We start from the raw sequence: 15012 nt of genomic DNA on the forward strand, positions 1-15012 counted from the left end.
TTATCGGTAAGTGTTATGTGAAAATCGAGGCGTCTTAAGTGAGGCGCATCTCACTCTTGAGAGACATTTCATCTCACTCAGTTTTAGTGCAGCAGAGGCGTAGGCAGATGACTGAGAATGAGGGGCAGCAGGCGGCACGTGCGCCAATGTTGTCACGAGCCTCAGCTGAAAGTGCGCTGAGCTGAGCTGAGCTGAGCGCAGCCGACGATGAAAGTTGGAATGAACATGTCGTGAACCGGACAGGAGACGGCATCATTTTGCGACTCTACGAACTCATCCATAACGTACTGACTACCCCGGTGCCCGAGTCGGCTGTCGTCAATCATCATGGCTTCCTCAAAGCGCTGGCCGGCGCCCATCCACGTCTTCTCCTACCGCGCCCTGCTCGTGGTGCCCATCATCCTCGCCATCGCGACCTTCGCGTCGCTCTTCATCCACTCTGATGTCAACGTCGCCCTCCTCTACTCACAATGCGATGCCCGGGCTCGCTTGCCGGCCGTCAGCAAGGTTCCCGTTCTCGGCCCGCCCGTCTGCTTCGCCATAAGCTTCTTCCAGAGCGCGCTCGATTCCATGCGGACCTTCGCCAGCATGTCCGCCATCCTCTCCTTCATCGCCGGCCTCATGACCGTTACCACCATCGAGGCCGCACGCGTCTGTAACGCGCCCAACGTCGTGATTGCGAACCCCACTGGCCCATGGCTAGTTTTCAACCTCATCGGTGGAGCTGTGGTCTGGCAACTCGTCATCCTGCCCGCCTTCTTCCACCGCTCGCGATCCATCCTGCTTGCTCGGAAGAAGGCCGGACAGGAGGCCGTCGAGAGCGCTGCATCCAAGGATCCCGACTTCGGCAAGGACTCACGCCATCTCGTTGTCGATGCGGAGATTATCGCCATCCCTGTCAGCGTCGCGTGGGGCTTCATACTGCCCTCCCTCCTGATGCTCATCTATAACTCCCCGGTCATCATCGTCATCTGGCTCTTCTTTCCCGTCTGGGTGTCACTGATCCGCCAAGCTGTCAGATGGGCCGTCTTGCGTGTGCAGAAGCGCCAGCGCCGCAGCTTCCATCTCGAGTCTCACACGGTCTCCCTTCTGCTCGTCTACCTCATTCCCATCCTTTGCTCCGCAGTCTCTCACGTCTACTTCATCTGGAGCCTGTTCCAGTGGGACGACAGGAAGGAGATGACACGTGCTACAGTCAAATTCGTTGAGATTGACATGTTCTTCATCGGCTTGACTGTCCTGTATTGGCTCTTCGTTGAGACTGGCTGGAAGGTCCCCTTGGTCGCAGTCCTTGGCACCATCCCACTCGGACCGGGTGCCGGTATTTGTATTGCATGGATATACCGAGATACCGAGATTCGCGAGAGTCTGAAGCAGTGGCTTTCTGATGTCGTTGGAAGTCAAGAAGAGGCTAACGAAGAGGGCAGAACTTCGGCTAGCGAGGAGACACCACTATTGCATTGATAGTGTGAAGAGATAGCAGCAAGCAAATACAAGTTGGCACTCATTCATCGCCGCGGTGACAATCGCCCTTGCAAGACTTGCCCTCGCATCTGATTCCTATGCGTAGATAGCTTCTGTCCGAGAAGTCTTAACAATGCCGAAGAGTCCGCCTTGGCCAAGCATTTCGGCATCTTGATCTACATCGTCACCTCGGAATCAACAATCAAGAAAAGATATACAAGACGCAAGCCCCCCGACTCCTGATCTTCCCCGCTCGATCCTCAAGAAACGCCTTTCGTCCGGTTTATGGCCGTCGGTATCTTTGTCTTGGCCAACATTACATGCACGATACCGTTGAGAAGCATGGCACTACAGCCACTCTTCGAACTCTTCATACGCGAAACAGGATCCTGCAGAGAGAAGCTCACAAGGTGCATGTTCTCTCTCCGCACGATACCCCGCGGGGACCCCAGATCTGTCCCCGGATTCTCATTCAAGGTTAACCGGCTAGTGTCGTTTGGATGCCAGGTCTAGATCTATGTCTTAGTATCTGCCCCCTCTATAAATATGGATCAGCCATCGTGAATTGGCGTCTTTGTTGTTCGAGCTCATCGGCCTGCAAACGTGACGAAAGACGACTTCACAAACATTAGCGTTGATACCTCAGAAACACTCCTTCCTCACCATGGGTTTCGCTTCAGCAAAGGGGACGAATGACCCCCCTGAGGTCCGCAACTGGAGAATCCACTTCATTGCTCTTGTTGCGTCTATGGCTGCCTTGTCCAGTAAGTGAGGTCTTGAGAGAACCCGAATATCCTGTTCATTACCCTCTCTAACGCAGCGGAAATCTGCAGTGGGCTATGATACGGCCGTCATAGGAGGCACAATGGCGCTCGACTCCTTCGTCCGCGACTTTGGCATCGACAAGATGACCGCCCAAGAAAAGAACAACTCCCTAGCCAACATCGCCTCCATGTTTCAAGTCGGCGCCTTCTTCGGTGCCCTCCTAACCTTCCCCGTTGCCGAGAAGTACGGCCGCAAGAAGGCCATCATGATGGCGGCCCTCATCTTCTGCGTCGGTGGAGCGATGATGTCCGGAGCCAACGGTATCCTCAAACTCGTCATCGCCGGCCGCGCTATTGGCGGTCTCGGTATCGGCATGGCTACCATGACGGTTCCAGTCTACATCGCTGAGACGTCACCGCCGAGTATCCGCGGACGCCTCGTGGGGATTTTTGAGATCTTCTCTCAGGGCGGCGGGATGCTCGGGTTCTGGATCAACTACGGCACGAGCCGTACCATCGACGTTGAGAATGAGGCGCAATGGATCGTGCCGCTGGCATTACAGCTTCTTCCGGCTTTTCTTCTTTTTGTTGGCATTATGTTCTGTCCCGAATCGCCCCGTTGGCTGGCTCGAGGTGATAACTTTGAGGCCGCGGAAAAGGTTTTGGTCTACGTTCGTAGACTTCCTGCCGATCATCCTTATATCCAACATGAGATGAACGAAATTAAGCAACAAGTTGAGGAGCGGAGTACCGTCCGACTCAGCAAAAAGCAACAACTACAGAAACTCCTTGCTCCTGGCACGAGGAACCGTGTGGGTACTGGAACGTTTCTCATGTTTCTGCAAAGCTTCACGGGGACGAATGTGATGACTTATTACTCACCCCAAGGTAATAAAGCTCAAAGACAACCATCTACTTCCATCCTAGTACCCAGGGCTGACACTCTAAACCAGTTTTCGAGACTCTGGGAATCAGTGGAACCAGCAACAAGCTATTCAGCACCGGAATCTACGGCATCGCAAAGATGTTGGGCATGATTCTGTTCGCAGTATGGGTCATAGAGGGCCTCGGCCGTCGCAGCGGCCTTCTATGGGGTGCTTTCGTTGGCAGCATTCCCCTCTGGTACGTGGGCGGGTACGTCATGGTCGCTAATCCAACCGCCAGAGCAGCGGGTGGTGTTGTTCAGCAAGATGCGTGGGGTTATCTTGCCATGGTCTGCATCTACCTCAATGCCTTCGTCATCTGCTCCACCATCCAGGGAATCACGTGGACATACGCATCCGAGATCTTCCCCTTGGATATCAGGATGCTCTGTGTCGCGATGTCTACGGCGTGTACGTGGTTGGGCTCCTTCATTGTCGCGAGAGCCACTCCTTTCATGATTACCGACCTCGGCTACGGGACGTTCTTCATGTTTGGAGGATTCTTGATCTTTATCGGCGTTTGGTCATTCTTCTTCATTCCGGAGACGAAAGGTCAGTTCTGCTTATCGCCAAGAATGCCTCTACGCTCAAGCCTTATGCTGACAACCTAACCATAGGTCGTTCGCTGGAGGATATGGACATTCTGTTTTCGCGGCCGACACACGTGGTTGTTTGGGCACAGCTCAGGGGAAGGCCGATCCTGTCGACGAATACTCCAATGTCGCCCAGGGGATCTATGGACAAGGGCGAAGTCAAGGTGGTTGACATGGCCTAGTGTGATTTCAACCACGGCATCCTCTCGTATCCAAGAAGAGTGTTGGCATTACTGACCAAAAGACGCTCTATTTGTTACCACGAATACGTTACACGTAGGCCACAAGCAACTAGTTCTCTTACAATCTGCGGTTGACCTAGATAATACGCGCGTGGTTATAGGTCTTGTGATAAGATCACTGTTCACGGAAAAGGCATGGCAGTGAAATGAATCAGGTGACCAAATATCGTTGTTCGCCGACACTTTCAAGACATGGTCACCAAAGTCTTCATGTGCCTAGACTACAAGATAGCTACTGCTGAGGGCGGACTAGCAATCCCGCCAGGAATATCCAAAGGTACACTGACCATCATGAAGGACCATCTCTGGAGTTCTCTACACCTTACAGCGAGCCTCTCCAAGTCGAAACTCTCTCCAATCGGCATGCCCCACCCACTCAGGAACACCTCATGCATGCTGACGCCCCATGGTTTAGGGCTCGGCCAGGCCTCGTAGGCGACAGTATCCGAGGCCACCGCAGCAAACGCATGATCCCAGTGCCAGCGAATTGCCTCTTCGCTCGCTTCGACGCCACAACTTGCTCGAACTTCCCGTTGGGGTAAAGCAAGTTGTTCAGCGACGGTGAGCGCACGGTAGGCTGGTAGCCAGCCTGTTCGGACCAGCAGGATGTCGCCTTGTCGAAACTCGGTTTTCTGAGCGTTTGCTACGGCCTGGAGTTGAGACAGGGGAATGCCAAAGGTTGAAAAGGGGTCAAAGGTGATGTTTTGCTCCGTTGCCCAGGAGTACCAGTCAAGTAGAACACCGCGGCCAGTGATGGACTTCCTTGCCATATCTAGTGAGCGAAACGTCAGAACGCGGCCTTGGAGACTGTGAAGTAGGACTTGTATGTTGTTCTACTTACTTTGAATGCCAAGTTTAGTGTTGTTATCGGGCCCTGAAATATCATCTTGAGTCACGCCATTGTAGTATTGAATATGCTCTTGGTAGGGATAATGTCTTGGCCCATCCCAATGCGTTGCGCCTTGCGTATTAATGGAGATCTGTTCCCGCAATTTGTTAGAGACTCAGGACCGCGAGCCACGGCTCAGAAGACTAACCTCGTCGTCATTGGCGTTGCCTTTTGGAATGATACGGTGTTCGCACGGCTTTCGAACTGGGTTCATTGGCTGTATAAAGGCATCCAATGGAAGACTGTTGTGTAAGAGCTTGTTTAGCGCTGGAACTGAAGAGAGCTTTCACATGGCTTGCTAAGTGTACTTACTTGAGCGTTATTGTCTCGCCTATCACCACCTCCCTCGTGGTATTCTTGACCAAAGCTGGGTTCAGAAGATTGAGAGCCCCGAGTTCATCTTCATCGCCCCATAATCCCCATGCCGACGCTTTCGGATCTCCCACATGGAGCGGCAAAGAGTCAAAGCTTGGCCGGGTGCTTACTTCGGTTGAATTAAAGTTGCCCATGGCTGAATCAGCTGGAGAAGACAGTGAATTCCTTCGTGTTTCAAACATTATTGTATCTATTCCAAAGAAGCTTTTAATAATGCTCAAGACTGAACATGCTCATAGATAGGTCGAGATCACCGGCCGAGTGTCAGCTGGAGATCGGCTCGGGGAGACCCGCAGCCTGCGACTAGGAGTGACGGCGATCTCGGCAAGATCGGTATTCTTGCCGGCTGACACCAACCCCCAACCCCCAAGTCCAAGGGAATTCGGCATGTTCTCAAATCCATCCGGATGCTCCGCAGAGGGGAATTCGAGCCCTCAACGCCTTCGGACAACCTCCGCCGCGTTCACAATTCCGGGAGCCATGGGGACTAGCCAGCTTACTGGTATCCCGCCGGCTTATCATCCCCTCTCCATCGAAAGTGGCCTCAATGTTACATTATCAATTTTATTACGAAGTAGTTGACGGCCATACGCCAGCTTTCCCTCTAGAAGCCATCGAGGTGGGATCCAGATGGCCAAACTAGACTTGTGCCGGAGAACGACATGCCGGAATCGCCCAAGATGTGATCTGCAACTCCCCATGGGAACGCGTCCGGTTGAAATCCGGCTCCCGTGTTTGTCCCACCGTAACTAACATTGTTACTCCAGCTGGCCCCTTCCGTGAAGAACGTATTCTCATCCACCTCTGGATCGACAGCAGAAGAAAGCTGTGAGGTATTGCGTGCCGTTGGGTGATTTCTAGTCGAAGTGATATGACGGCCCATACTACCTCTTTGCACACCACCCATTCGTGGGTTCAGTGACCCTGTCTGACGCGGATCGACTTGATGGGGGTTCTCAGCAGAATTCGAGACAGCATTGTGTCTGAAACCCGAGTTATTGCCAACGTCTACAACTCGGGGTTGCCCGTTGCTCAATAGCCGACGAATGGTATCGAGACTTCTTCCGCTTCCGGGGGTATGTGAAGCTTCCTGCTGGAGTATACGACATGCGGCTGCAAGTCTTGCTGCCGCGTTTTCTCTCTCGGTACCAGTTGATGCTCTTTTCAGCTCTTCAGCTTCCACTGTAGCAGCTGTATATATGCAGTAGCTGACTTGATATGTCATGAGTCGATGTGGAAACGTCTTTGAGAACAGCGAATGAATCGAGTGAATCTTCTTTGAATGGCAGACGCAGACCTCGAGCGCCTTCTCCATCATTGTGGTATCTGAAGAACTTAGATACGGCCTTCTCAAGAGAATGTGTAAAGCATGGTAAAGTAGACTTCCTTGTGTCAATACCGCATATAACTAGAGAGGCAGGGGCAGGAACTTACTTTAATGACACAATGTGTGGCGGAGGGCTTTGATCCAACATGGATGCGTCCTCGATTCTTAATGGACTTGGAATCTCATCATACCACTGGCATATCCTGCTATCAAGCTCCTCCATCTGTGTAGTGAACTCCTCGTTCCTGCTTGTGCTCGAGAACAGCAACATCATATCCGTAGTGGCTTCGTGAAGCCGACAAAACGCACAAAAGGCTGTTGTCGTCCAGGAAGGCGAAGCAACGAAGTTTTCGGAGACTTCAGTAGCTTGAACAGGCTTCCAAGAGCGTTGATCGTCAACTTTATCCAGTATATCCTGAGCAGGGTAAGGACGTCGTATCAGAGAGGGTGGACGGCCTAGGGCCAGGCTCAGTGTCTTATCCCAGATGTAAGCCGAGTTGTACAGCCTCTTTCGAGTCTCTATCTCAGCAGGTGTCCATCTCTCAAGCCTGGAGAGCTTAGTGATGTCCAGATGAAGCCCAATGTCTTTCATCATCCGTACTGCCATGCCGGTGTATAACCAACCTTCGGAGCTTTTCCCCATGGCACACTGGCGCCCGCCAAGAATCAGCAACCCCTGAATTGTAGGAATCGCTGGCTTCATGGCCGTCATTTCCTTCAGTAACAGCTCCCTTGCACGTGTGATGAACTGGTCGCCTCTCTCCACTCCACCTGCTGCGGTAACTTGTTCAGGCAGATGCCGAGCTGCTAGACCGAAGATACATAGGAGTAAGAAGTCGGTGCAATATGGCCCCCCTAGAGCAAGATCCATCATCAGGATAGGTCTGTACACACAGCTATGAAGTGGGTGTAGCCAGGTCCAGTAGATATCAAGCAGGGCCATGCCGAGAGTGGTGTCAATGCCGGTGCCGTTCATTGCTGGTTTCGCAGCGATGAGGGGGAGCCATACAGAGTCCATCAGAGCATACTGAGACTGTAGAACTTCTACTTGCGCTCGTTTGGGGTCGCTATCCTGATTTTCGCCGGTCAAGTGGGTTTCCTCGAGGGACCCAGCGTGAAAACGACTCGTCGGACCGTTGTAGATCACAGTACCGTCTTCTCCGAGACCGACCTGGAACCAAAGTGAACCCTCCGTGTCGGTATTGGCTTCAGCAGCGCGACTGCCATCATGAGAAAGTGGGTGGCTGCGAGCCGTACCGGCATTCGTAGCGTCGGTATCAGGTGTCTCGAGTTCTGGCTGAGGCTCGTTGGAAGACCGAATCGGACTCCTTATTGATGCCTCTAGATTCCGGATGCGAGCATTTGCCTCTCGAAGTCGGGACTCGGCCGAGGTCTGTGTCGGCCAGCTGCACGTCTCCCCGGACCGGCGGCATCCCGTACAGATGGGCCGAATTCCACTGCACTTGACCTTGCGAGCTTTGCAGCTTGAGCACGCAAATCCATAGCGGCGAGCTTTCCGGGCAGCAGAAGATGCCGAGGTGGAGGCTGTCTGTGCTCTCGGCGTTTGCAGACCGGCTTCGGCATCTTCGCTACCGTCGGAGCCTGCCATAAGCTGGGCTGAAAGTTGATCGGTGGTTTTCTGAGAAGTCCCCAGTATTGTTGTAACACGAAGAGACGGAGATCGGGCAGATATGTGGCCAGTCGAACCGAATATACTAGGAAAGCTGAGGGGGTGAGATGTGAAGTCTCAGCAGTATTCACGGCATTTCCCCACAAGCCACCTCCCCATTGCGGGGAAGCGAGGAGATGCCGACGGGATGCCACTAAGCACTACATAGACGTGATACTACTTGCTTAGCTCAACATTGAAAGCCTCTTCCTCCATTTCGAAGTGACTCCAACTTCTTTATTCAGCAGCTCTAACCACCAGGGGCCGATAACCCCGTAGCTTGGGCTCCAAGGAACGGGTGGGAAAGCACGAACTGGTATTATGTCCCTACGTAATAGTTTTGGGGGCTCGGGTACTATCAGCTAATGCGTTTTATCTTTATTTTAATTTTGTTTAGTCTTGTTTTTTATCTTTGTTAAACCTTTCTTCAAATGAGAGAATCCATTGCAGCATTGAATTTTTATTATCTGTATACCAAAGCCGCCGCTCAAGAAATATCTACTATACGTAGCACCTGTCTGCATGAATAGTGCCGCAAGCTTGGCTCTGCGACCTATCAATATATACAAGGTTGAGCGAGGTTGGTGCCGATGTGGAGAGCTCAGACAAATCTTCCCTTCCTAGAGCTTTAGAAGTAAATTTGGTTGGAATCACGACACAGCTATCACGGTCGTTGTAAGGGAGTTAGATTTTCCTAACTGCGTAACTACTCCTCACCAAAGGCTTGTAACCAGGTGCTTCAGCACCTCTGAGTAAAATGAATGGTTCCATGTAAGGTAGTCCTTGGTAGCTAGGATCAAGGAACATATCGATACAGAGGATGGTCATCGCCCTCCTCGGAAACCTCTGGAGGAACATAGTCTAAATCGCTTTTCCCGTACTTCTCGTCACGCTTCCTATTCTGCAATCTCAAGCAAAGACTGAGAATAGCAGCTATGATAGCCGCGCCAAATAACAGTCCAGCGCAAATCCACATGCCCTTGGAATACCAAGGTTGAGCCGATTTCGGGAACAAACGAGCTCCAAGAATGGGGCCGCACTGCCCAACCATCCCGAACAAAGCCAGACCCGCGCCGCGCTTAGATGCCGAGCCTTGATTATCCGTTACCCACGTAAATGTGATGGCTACCGCCGGGAACACTCCCGCGCAAACAAGGAAAGTTGCAAAGTAGCGGACCCCAGTGGTGTGGATTGTTGCAAGCAGAACATAACCAATGGCTCCCACGGAACAAAACATGGCGATAAAGATACCTCGACTCCTAAGACGGTCCGAGATGAAGCTGGCAGAGACACAGACCACATACGCAGTCAGGTACGGGCAAGCGGAGAGACCCTGAGCACGAAGTGAAGTGAAACCCATGGCCTCAAGAATTGTGGGTAGGTATGCTGGAAGGGACCCAAAGGCAGTGTTGAGACTGAAGATGATGATAGCTTGCAAGTAGTTCTTGTAGTCGAAGAACGCTGCGAATGCTTGCTTTCCATTGAGCTTTCCGCTTCGTTTTTCGCCTCGGCCTTTGATGGCGCGGTGGCTGATGATCTCGTTCTCGCGAGGGCTGAGGAAACGGCACTCGGCTGGGGAGGCAGGGAGGAAAAAGTATGCCACGAAGGCAAGGATAATCGTCGGGGCACCCTCTACAAAATTATCGACTTAGTCAAGAATGTTGAATATTACTTGGATAAAATGGGTTTCTTGCTATACTTACCCACAAGAAAGAGGAGCTGCCAATTGTGAATAGACGCCTTCACGTGCAGCAGGCCGTAAGCAATCGCAGAGGCCACACAGCTCGCAAGCGGCGCGAACGAAATGAAGAGCCCGTATCGGAGACCCATCTCACCGCGATGGTAGAAGAAGGTCAGGTATAGGGCGACAGCTGGGATGAATCCGGCCTCAAAAGCTCCAATCAAGAACCGCAAAGCCATCATGCCTGCGAGATTGGTTGTGACTGCTTGAAGCATGCTCATGGCGCCCCATCCAGAGACCATCATTGCAGTCCATAATGGCAAGGGAACAAAGGTCCAGACGATAATCAACTGGGGGATGGGACTGTCAGCGATAAGAAACCAGAGACTGAGGAGTCTGCAGAGGGCATCTCACCCAGTGGAACAAGATGTAGCCAATGTATAGAACGGTCACGATCCAAGAGTAATCGTCTGAAGTGATACCCCAGTCTATTCCCATTCCAGCCGTATATGCGTTCCCGACATTGCCGCGATCAATGTAAGAGCAGAAATTGAGGGCTCCGAGCCTACACAGACAATGTTGTCAGTAAACATAGACGGGTTCAATGCAGAGTCCTAGGCGATAAGACGGCAAGAATATTCCCACAGCCAAGAGAACTCACAGAGGTATCAGACTCCAATCGAGCTTTCTCAAAGCAGAACCCTCTTCCTCACTGGTCCAAGTGACCGTGGCTGTGCCATCTGCTGACTTCAGGTCTTCAACAATATCGATCTCTTCCATCTGACCGCCGCAAGACGGCTTGGCGTTTTCGACGTGAGTTGGATCCTGCTTCGCTTCTTGGCGCATGGCAGACATGGTAAGAACAAAGCCTAGTAGAGAACCTGGGAAAAAGCTCTCGGGGGAATTGACAAGAATCGGTGCAGCCGAGGACGGGGATGCCAAAGTAACAACTTGAGCTTCTTGCAGATGGCTTTTCGTAACCTTTCGTAGGGGACCATAATGGACTTATGTTCAACTTATTCCACTCATGATGAACTTGTTTCGAGTGGACCAAAATGTCAGTTAGAGATCTGGAGAAGAGGTTTGCCTACCCCACGGGGAAAGCCCCCCCCGCCGAAAGCTCAAGCCAACTCAGACTAGGTGGGTAGACTAAGATAATCATCACACCAGGTCTCGGTATCGATGCCGAGTGATTTGTAGTGGAATAAGAGGCGTGACCTAGTGGTAACGCAATTCTGGTCAGATAAATGTGTTTATGGAAGATACCGAACAATCAAAGACAAACCAGATTCCGAAAGGTGGAGGGGGAGATGCCGAGGAGAACCCCGCAGATCGGACGAGCTTACCGTGAAAGATTCCGAACGGTTTCGTAACACATACTCTTGCAGAATAAACTGAGCCCTCGGGCGGGCAAATGGAAAGCCAAGAAAGGACGTCATATGTTTTCAGATGCTGGACGAGGACACCGGAGAGCCTCCGAAAGACGGCATTCATGAACGTTACCCGAATCCGCTCAATTGGTCTCCAAGTCGCGGTTTTAACTTGACAAGTCAAAAAGAACGCGATTAGCCCGACTTCCAACAATCTTGCTGAGTGCGTCAAGATTTCAACGTTCTTCATTTGCTTGTCAAGCACACATCACACGCTCTTGCCATGGCGACTTCTAACCCATCAGATGAGTTCACCATACTCACTCCGAACGCCATGCTTGGCTACGGATATGACTCGAATCATTTCTGGTATGGCATTAACAAGTACAAGCCAAGTGCCATCATCGTTGACAGCGGCTCCACTGATGGCGGACCGTATAAGCTCGGCATGGGAAAAATGACATGCGGTCGCGGCTCTTACACACGAGACCTCGAGCCAATACTTGCAGCATGCTATCACCACAAGATCAAGGTCCTGATTGGTTCCGCTGGAGGGGACGGAAGCAATAAGCACGTCGCAGAGATGCTCGATCTGGTCAAGGAAATTGCAGAGAGCAATGGGTACTCGTTCAAAGTGGCGACGATCCAAGCGGGTATGGATCGTGAATGGATCAAGTCGAGGATCTCTCAGAATCGAGTCGGACCGTGTGGTCCCGTGGAGCCCTTGGTCTCCGAGGTCGTGGATGGTGCTGTAGATGTTGTTGCGCAAATGGGATCTGACCCGTGAGTCTGCTTATGAAATTTGGGATTGGATACTCTTAACTAACATGGAGTTGGAGATACATCGAGGCATTGGAGGGAGACCCAGACATCATCATAGGCGGAAGATCCTATGACCCTGCACCCTTTGCTGCTTTTTCAATCTCGCGTGGAGTGTTGCCCGATGTTGCATGGCACATGGGCAAGATCATGGAGTGTGGCGGCATTTGTGCCGTACCCAAGGGACGATCAATGGTCGCAACCATGAGGAAAGAGTCCTTTGACCTTACACCCTTGTCACCATCGGAACGATGCACCCCTCTCTCTGTGGCAGCGCATACGCTCTACGAGAAGACGAGACCTGACCGTCTCCCCGGCCCTGGAGGTATCCTCAACCTCGACAACGCCAAGTACGAACAAGTCACCCCCAAGACGTGTCGTGTATCCGGGGCTCGTTTTGAGACAACGCCGTATCAAGTCAAACTCGAAGGCGTCACCCATCTCGGGTATCGCACAATCTTTATCGGTGGCATCCGAGATCCCATTCTGATCGACCAGATTGACGACTTCCTGGAGAGAGTCCGCAAGTATTCCCAGAATCTGTTTCCTGAGCTGGACAAGTCGGAACAATGTCAACTATTGTACCACGTTTACGGGAAGAACGGCGTGATGGGACCGCTGGAACCAGTCCAGGGCAGTCCTTACGAGATTGCTGTGCTGGGAGAGGTCGTTGCGTCCACGTCAGAACTCTCTCACACGATTGCGAACAACGTTCGGGCTTCGATCCTGCATTTTGCGTACCCGGATCAAGTCGCGACGACAGGGAACTTTGCCAGTCCCCTGTCGCCGCATGAGCAGGATGCCGGTGCTGTGTTCAAGTTCAGCTTGTATCACCTGGTGGACTTGGATGTCGGCGAGGAGTCGTCTATTTTCCCCGTGCAGCATACGTCCATCAACTCTTCCAAGTCATCGCCAACTCCTGTACCCTGTCTTTCCCAGGAGAAGTTCGGCGAACTCGATAATGGCACCCTCGCACCTTTGACGAAGAAGGCGGTGCCTACAGAGGAGACCACGCTCAATAAGGTTGCGCGCATCATCCGATCCAAGAACTCTGGACCGTTTGAGATGACGTTTGATGTCATGTTTGACGACCCTGCCGTCTACAGGCGCGTCAAGGACGCCAATATCTTCACCAACGATACGATCAAGAAGTTGTACCGCGTCGAGGACAGCGACATCTTGACAAACATGTTCTTTGATCCCGCCCTTGCATGGAAATGCACAATCAAACGCCCATGGGCCCAAGGCAGCGTTGGCGAGCGCGATACCCTCGGGACCCAGCAGCATGCGCCTCTTCTTAGCATCCGGGTTCCTGCGGGAAAGGCAGTGAATGGAGTAACAGCAAATGGGGTTCACTCTGTGACTGGGGTTTCCAAGGGCGCTGTCAATCGAACGACCAAGTCTGTGTCGCGAGTAGATCTCACGGCGCAAGGTGTTGTGAAGGAGATCTGGGCAGGCCTCGGACTCCCTTCCGACTCCTTGGGCTCAGTGAGCTTGGAGAACAGTGGTGCCCCGACCTTGCCATCATCATTCAAGGTTGGCATCCTCGCACAAAGCTCCATCGCGTTATCAGCTCTCGCCGCATCACAAGTTCACGCCCTGCGCAACGGCGCTGCCGTTCCTAAGGTGGAGGTTCCTCTCCAGCATGCCACAGTCGAGTTCAAGTCCGAAAGACTCTACACTCTCGACGGCAAGCCTACACCATCACCATGGGGTCCCATTGGTGGGCTGCACAAGACCTCGGACGGCCATGTCCGGATCCACGATTCCTTCCCCAACCATGCCGACGGGATTCTCAAGATGGTGGGCTTGCCTGTTGGATCGAATAGACAGCAACTCTCCGATAAGGTTGCCGATTGGGCCAGCGTTGATCTTGAGACTGCTGCCACAGTGGAGGGAAAGATGGCGGCATATGCTCTGAGGTCCTATCGCCAATGGGACGCTCTCCCACAGTCAAAAGCCATCAGTGACTTCCCCATCGAAATTGCTCAACTCTCATCAGCCGGGCCTAAGGGGCTTCCCGAGAGAATGGCAGCAGGCAACTCGAAATGCCTCCAGGGTCTCCGCGTCGTCGAAATGAGCCGAGTGATCGCCGCGCCCTTGTGTGGAAAGACGCTCGCAGCTCATGGCGCGGACGTAATCTGGGTCACTTCACCGAACTTGCCCGACCTTCCGACCATGGATCGTGACTTTGGCAGAGGGAAGAGAACAGTCCAGCTGGATATCCACAATCCTTCTAACAAGGCCCAGCTCATCGAGCTGATCCAGACGTGCGACGTCTTTGTCCAGGGGTTCCGCCCCGGCAGCCTGGCCAGCTACGGTCTGTCGTCCGAGGAGCTGGTGAAGATCAACCCGTCCATCATCATCGCCAACATGTCTGCATTCGGACCGCAAGGACCCTGGTCCAACCGTAGAGGCTACGATTCGTTGGTGCAGACTTGTTCGGGCATGAATGTCTCCGAGGCAGAGCACGCCGGGCGAGGAGAATCTGCCCGTCCGACTCCCTGTCAAGCTCTGGACCATGCTGGCGGGTACCTGCTCGCAACAGGCGTCACCGCAGCTCTTTACAAGAGAGCGACGTCGGGCGGATCGTACAAGGTTGACGTTTCTCTCGCAGGCGTGATGAAATACCTGCGAAGTCTGGGGCAGTATCCCGGGGCTAGCGGATTTGAAGGAGTTGGTGACTACGAGAACCCGGAGGACGTCCCCAGCGAGTTTTTCGAGACTCGAAAGACGGGTTTCGGCCCCATGACTGCAATCAGACATAGTGCCCGGGTTGAAGGCTGCGAGGTTGGTTGGGATGTGATGCCGAAGCCGCTAGGTTCAGATGCTGCGCAATGGTTGTAACGAGTAAGAGCGCTGTGGTTCGTGTGGATCGAGCCCATGTCGTATTTAA

At 52.7% G+C, this 15012-nt stretch overlaps 6 protein-coding genes across 6 annotated transcripts; 3 read left to right on the forward strand and 3 right to left on the reverse strand.

The window, feature by feature from the left end:
- Positions 1–327: 327 nt before the first annotated feature.
- Positions 328–1464, forward strand: HER10_EVM0001212 (uncharacterized protein; the record flags this gene model as incomplete). The annotated part of the gene is made up of 1 exon (XM_035470967.1): positions 328–1464. One exon carries the CDS (start codon positions 328–330, stop codon positions 1462–1464), a length of 1137 nt encoding a protein of 378 aa, XP_035332127.1.
- Positions 1465–2128: 664 nt separating this feature from the next.
- HER10_EVM0002752 (quinate permease) lies at positions 2129–3926 on the forward strand (the record flags this gene model as incomplete). Its single annotated transcript, XM_035472448.1, has 4 exons — positions 2129–2228; positions 2298–3116; positions 3182–3703; positions 3769–3926. The coding sequence occupies 4 exons, from the start codon at positions 2129–2131 to the stop codon at positions 3924–3926; spliced, it is 1599 nt and encodes a 532-aa protein (XP_035332319.1).
- A 41-nt stretch (positions 3927–3967) lies between these two features.
- HER10_EVM0008325 (uncharacterized protein) lies at positions 3968–5384 on the reverse strand (the record flags this gene model as incomplete). Its single annotated transcript, XM_035477852.1, has 4 exons — positions 3968–4758; positions 4828–4966; positions 5024–5117; positions 5188–5384. 4 exons carry the CDS (start codon positions 5382–5384, stop codon positions 4208–4210), a joined length of 981 nt encoding a protein of 326 aa, XP_035332983.1. The 3' UTR covers positions 3968–4207.
- A 1296-nt stretch (positions 5385–6680) lies between these two features.
- On the reverse strand, positions 6681–8186 carry HER10_EVM0002119 (uncharacterized protein; the record flags this gene model as incomplete). The annotated part of the gene is made up of 1 exon (XM_035471845.1): positions 6681–8186. One exon carries the CDS (start codon positions 8184–8186, stop codon positions 6681–6683), a length of 1506 nt encoding a protein of 501 aa, XP_035332239.1.
- An 856-nt stretch (positions 8187–9042) lies between these two features.
- Positions 9043–10782, reverse strand: HER10_EVM0012296 (uncharacterized protein; the record flags this gene model as incomplete). Its single annotated transcript, XM_035481693.1, has 5 exons — positions 9043–9878; positions 9950–10133; positions 10191–10277; positions 10342–10492; positions 10589–10782. 5 exons carry the CDS (start codon positions 10780–10782, stop codon positions 9043–9045), a joined length of 1452 nt encoding a protein of 483 aa, XP_035333492.1.
- A 798-nt stretch (positions 10783–11580) lies between these two features.
- Positions 11581–14963, forward strand: HER10_EVM0007024 (uncharacterized protein; the record flags this gene model as incomplete). The annotated part of the gene is made up of 2 exons (XM_035476591.1): positions 11581–12080; positions 12137–14963. The coding sequence occupies 2 exons, from the start codon at positions 11581–11583 to the stop codon at positions 14961–14963; spliced, it is 3327 nt and encodes a 1108-aa protein (XP_035332827.1).
- Positions 14964–15012: the final 49 nt, after the last annotated feature.

The sequence above is a fragment of the Colletotrichum scovillei genome (genome assembly GCF_011075155.1).
Source record: "Colletotrichum scovillei strain TJNH1 chromosome Unknown Contig00006, whole genome shotgun sequence".
Classification (NCBI taxonomy): domain Eukaryota; kingdom Fungi; phylum Ascomycota; class Sordariomycetes; order Glomerellales; family Glomerellaceae; genus Colletotrichum; species Colletotrichum scovillei.